Source organism: Otolemur garnettii, unplaced genomic scaffold (genome assembly GCF_000181295.1).
Source record: "Otolemur garnettii isolate 467f Iridium unplaced genomic scaffold, OtoGar3 scaffold00015, whole genome shotgun sequence".
Taxonomy (NCBI): Eukaryota; Metazoa; Chordata; class Mammalia; order Primates; family Galagidae; genus Otolemur; species Otolemur garnettii.
The window spans coordinates 1256469-1260391 of record NW_003852410.1 but is presented as its reverse complement, the minus strand read 5'-3'; the positions used below and the strand labels follow the sequence as shown (position 1 = coordinate 1260391).

General features: G+C 44.9%; 1 protein-coding gene across 1 annotated transcript in view; it reads right to left on the bottom strand.

The window, feature by feature from the left end:
* CIDEC (cell death inducing DFFA like effector c) overlaps positions 1-3923 on the bottom strand; it is a 15679-nt gene that overhangs the window by 1371 nt on the left and 10385 nt on the right. Inside the window, exons 4-5 of the mRNA XM_012802519.2 lie at positions 3477-3635; positions 3205-3392 (exon numbers count right to left, since the gene is read on the bottom strand). Of these exons, the coding sequence (XP_012657973.2) occupies positions 3205-3392; positions 3477-3635 (347 nt within the window). The remainder of the gene's footprint in view (positions 1-3204; positions 3393-3476; positions 3636-3923) is intronic.

The window sequence follows — 3923 nt, the reverse complement described above, 5'->3', positions numbered from 1 at the left end:
CCACCACCTCCGGCTTATGGGGCCAGCACCCTACCCCTTTGAGCCACAGGCACCGCCCAGCTCTGTGAACTTTAGCTAACTGCTCTAGTTCTGCATTTCAGCTTCCTCATCAGTAAAATGGGTTGGTACCTGCCACCCAAGGTTGTGAGGTTGAAATACCATAAAGCACTCAACACAGCATCTGAAGTTTAGAAAGTAAGGGGAATGTGGGAGAAGAGAAGTTGGTTGAATCCTATGCAACTTTAATCAAATCTGTTTAAAAGAGAGAGAGTGAGGGTTATGAGAGGGTCTAGTCCCAGGGAGCATGAGGAGGGGACGTCAAAAGGAGAAGAAATACTCTTTGGCTATTGTTAAAACTTTCGTCTTCTATTAATCTCATTCAATAGGTAAATTTATGTTCTAGTTGGAGTGGAGGGGGCAGAAAGACACATGGAACGACGAACATCTACACATCAAAATGTGTTACATTATTTTAAAAAGCTATACCTGAAAAGTATATCCATTTTTCAAATTCCAGAACTGAGGCTGAAAACCTAGCTGACATCCTTAAAAAGGAATAAAATTCTGATACATACTACACCGTGGATGAAGCTTGAAAACATTATGCTACGTGAAATAAGTCACACACAAAAGGACAAGCATTTTTCTTATTCTAATTATATGAGCTTCTTAGAATAAGCAAATTGATAGAGACAGAAAGTAGAGTAGAGGTTACTGGGGTCTAAAGGGAAGAGAAATGGAGAGTTATTGTTTGATAGGCACAGAGTTTCTATTGGGGATGATGAAAGAGTTTTGGAAATGGGCGGTGGTTATGGTTCTATTACATTGTGAATACACTTAATGCCACTGAACTGTACACTTAAAAATGGCTAAAATAGGCAGCGCCTGTGGCTCAAAGGAGTAGGGCAGCGGCCCCATATGCCAGAGGTGGCAGGTTCAAACCTGGCCCTGGACAAAAACTGCAAGAAAAAAAAAATGGCTAAAATAGTAAAGTTTATGCTATATATTTTTTAACATAATTTTTCTAAAACCTAGTGACACCACTAACTCACTAAGCTGACTCCAGCTTGCCATTGTTTTTATCAAAAACAATTTGATACCAATATGTCTACTAACTCTGCTTAGGTCTAATAATCCCATTTCACCTAACCAGACTGAGTTGAAAGATTGAAACTTCTCACTCTGGAGTTCAAATCTGCAAACCACTGGCAGCAAGCCCAGATAAGAGGCGGCAGGATAGGGGCTCCTCAGAGCCCAGGAGTCTGTGGTTGCTGTGAGCTACCACACCACAGCACTTAACCTCAGGGTGACAGAATGAGACTGTCTCAAATAAATAAATTAATTTAACATATTCTCATGCTTCCTATAATACTTTTTATTTAGAAAGTCCAAAAAGTTCATTAGACAATAAAAATGACTCTTGTTCATAGAACAGGCAAATGAGTTACTCCCAGGAGAGGATCACTTGAGAGGCCAGGACTTTGAGAGCAGCCTGGGCAACATAGTAAAACCCCATCTCTACCAAAAATGGAAAAAAACGAGCCAGACGTGGTAGCCTGTGCCTATAGTCCCAGCTACTGGACAGACTTAGGCAAGAGGATCGCATGAGCCCAGGAGTTTGAAACAGCAGTGATCTATGATTGTGACATCCACTCCAGCCTGAGCGACAGAGCAGGACTCTGTCTCTTAAAAATAAATAAGTTAATTATGTAATTAATTTCTTTTTTTTTGAGACAGAGCCTCAAGCTGTCCCCCTGGGTAGAGTGCTATGGCATCACAGCTCACAGCAACCTCCAACTCCTGGGCTCAAGCAAGTCTCCTGCCTCAGCCTCCCAAGTAGCTGGGATCACAGGCACCCACCACAATGCCCGGCTATTTTTTGGTTGCAGCCGTCATTGTTGTTTGGCGGGCCTGGGCTGGATTTGAACCCGCCACCTTACGTGTATGTGGCTGGCGCCTTAGCCATTTGAGCCACAGGTGTCGAGCCATGTAATTAATTTCTTATTTTTATTTTTTGAGACACAGTCTCAAGCTGTCATCCTGGGTAGAGTGCCCTGCAGTCATAGTTCATAACAATCTCCAACTCATGCTGTCATAGCTCACAGCAACCTCCAACTCTTGGGCTCAAGCGATTCTCTTGCTTCAATGTTTTTATTTTTAGTGGAGATCAGGGTCTCACTTTTTTGCTTAGGTTGCTCTCAAACTTGTGAACTCAAGCTATCCATCCACCTTGGCCTCCCAGAGTGCCAGGATTATAGGCGTGAACCACTGGGCCCAACCAAATGAATATTTTTAGAAGTGCTGGGATTACAGGAGTGAGCCACCATACCTATCCTATCATTCTTTTTTTTTTTTTTGAGATAGAGTCTCTCTGTTGCCCTGAGGTTGAGTGCTGTGCTGTCATAGCTCACAGCAACCTAGGCTAATCCTAGCCTCCCAGAATGCTAGGATTACAAGCATGAGCCACTATGACTGGCCCATTCTTTTTTCTTTTTGTGACAGTCTCACTTTGTCACCCTTTATAGAGTGTCTGGCGTCATAGCTCACAGCAACCTCAAACTCTTGGGTTTGAGCAATCCTTTTGCCTCAGCCTCCCAAGTAGCTGGAACTATAGGCACTCACCACGCCACCTAGCTATTTTTAGAGACAAGGTCTCGCTCTTGCTCGGGCTCGTCTTGAACCTGTTAGCTCAGGCAATCCACCTGCCTCAGCCTCCCAGAGTACTAGGATTACAGATGTGAGCCACTACACCCAGCCTTCAGCATTCTCAATGAACCTACGTATGTGCAGAATTTTGAATTTTCCTTTGACGTAATTGTAACTTCTTGCTAGGTCTCTCGTTAATTAATTAATTCAGTAAAATTTTTGACCTATGTTCATTTTTTAAAGAGCAGATTAAAAGACTACTTAGGAAAACTATTTTCAGTTAAAAAATGTAGTTGCTATAGTAGAAAGTAATCATAAAAATGGAAGGTACCCAGGTTCCACCAGGAGAAGTATGTGGACCCCTTTGGTGTATACTACTGTGATCCAAAGCACTTTGATAAACTGTAAAGGTTTGTATTATCCAGTACATTATTGTGCTTTTTGGTCACTATCAGTGCCACACCCAGTCCCTGAGAAGGCTGAAGTCCATGTGAACAGACAGGGGTTCTCTCATTGCCTTGTGCCCGCCCTGCCCCTGGCGAATCTCAATTCACTCACTTCATGATGCGTTTGGCCCCGTGGCAATGGAGATCATAGGAAAGGGAGTATGTGTCATAGAAAGTTGCCTTCACATTCAGGCAGCCAACGAAGTCCTGTGGGTTCAGCTTGTACAGGTCAAAGGTTATGCGGGCCACATCAATCTTCTTGGCAGGCTTATGGGAGAGGGTGGGTTGGTACCTTGATCTCTGCACCAAGACAAGGAGATAGTTTGCACCCTTTGAGATATTCTCCCAGGCTCCCCAAGTGTCTCCCCACAGGTGGGACCTAACCTGTTCTGATGGGGGCTGCCATTTCTGCCCCTTCTGGAGGACCATGAATACTGTATCCCCTGCCAGAGCTCGGAAATAGTCTTCTGTCTCTACGGTTGTGCCGTCTTCCTCCAGCACCAGGAAGAAGGGTTTGTCTGCCAGCATCAGGATGTCCCGAACCTGGGGAATAAGGTCAGTGAGGTTTCAGTCATCCCCATGGAGCTACAGAACTGGTATGGTGGCTAGGCGCCTGTAGCTCAAGTGGCTAAGACGCCAGCCACATACACCTAAGGTGGCGGGTTCGAATCCAGCCTGGGCCCACCAAACAACAATGATGGCTGCAACCAAAAAAATAGCCGGGTGTTGTGGCAGACGCCTGTGGTCCTAGCTACTTGGGAGGTGGAGTCAGGAGACTCGTTTGAGCCCGGGAGTTGGAGATTGCTGTGAGTGATGCCACGGTACTCTACC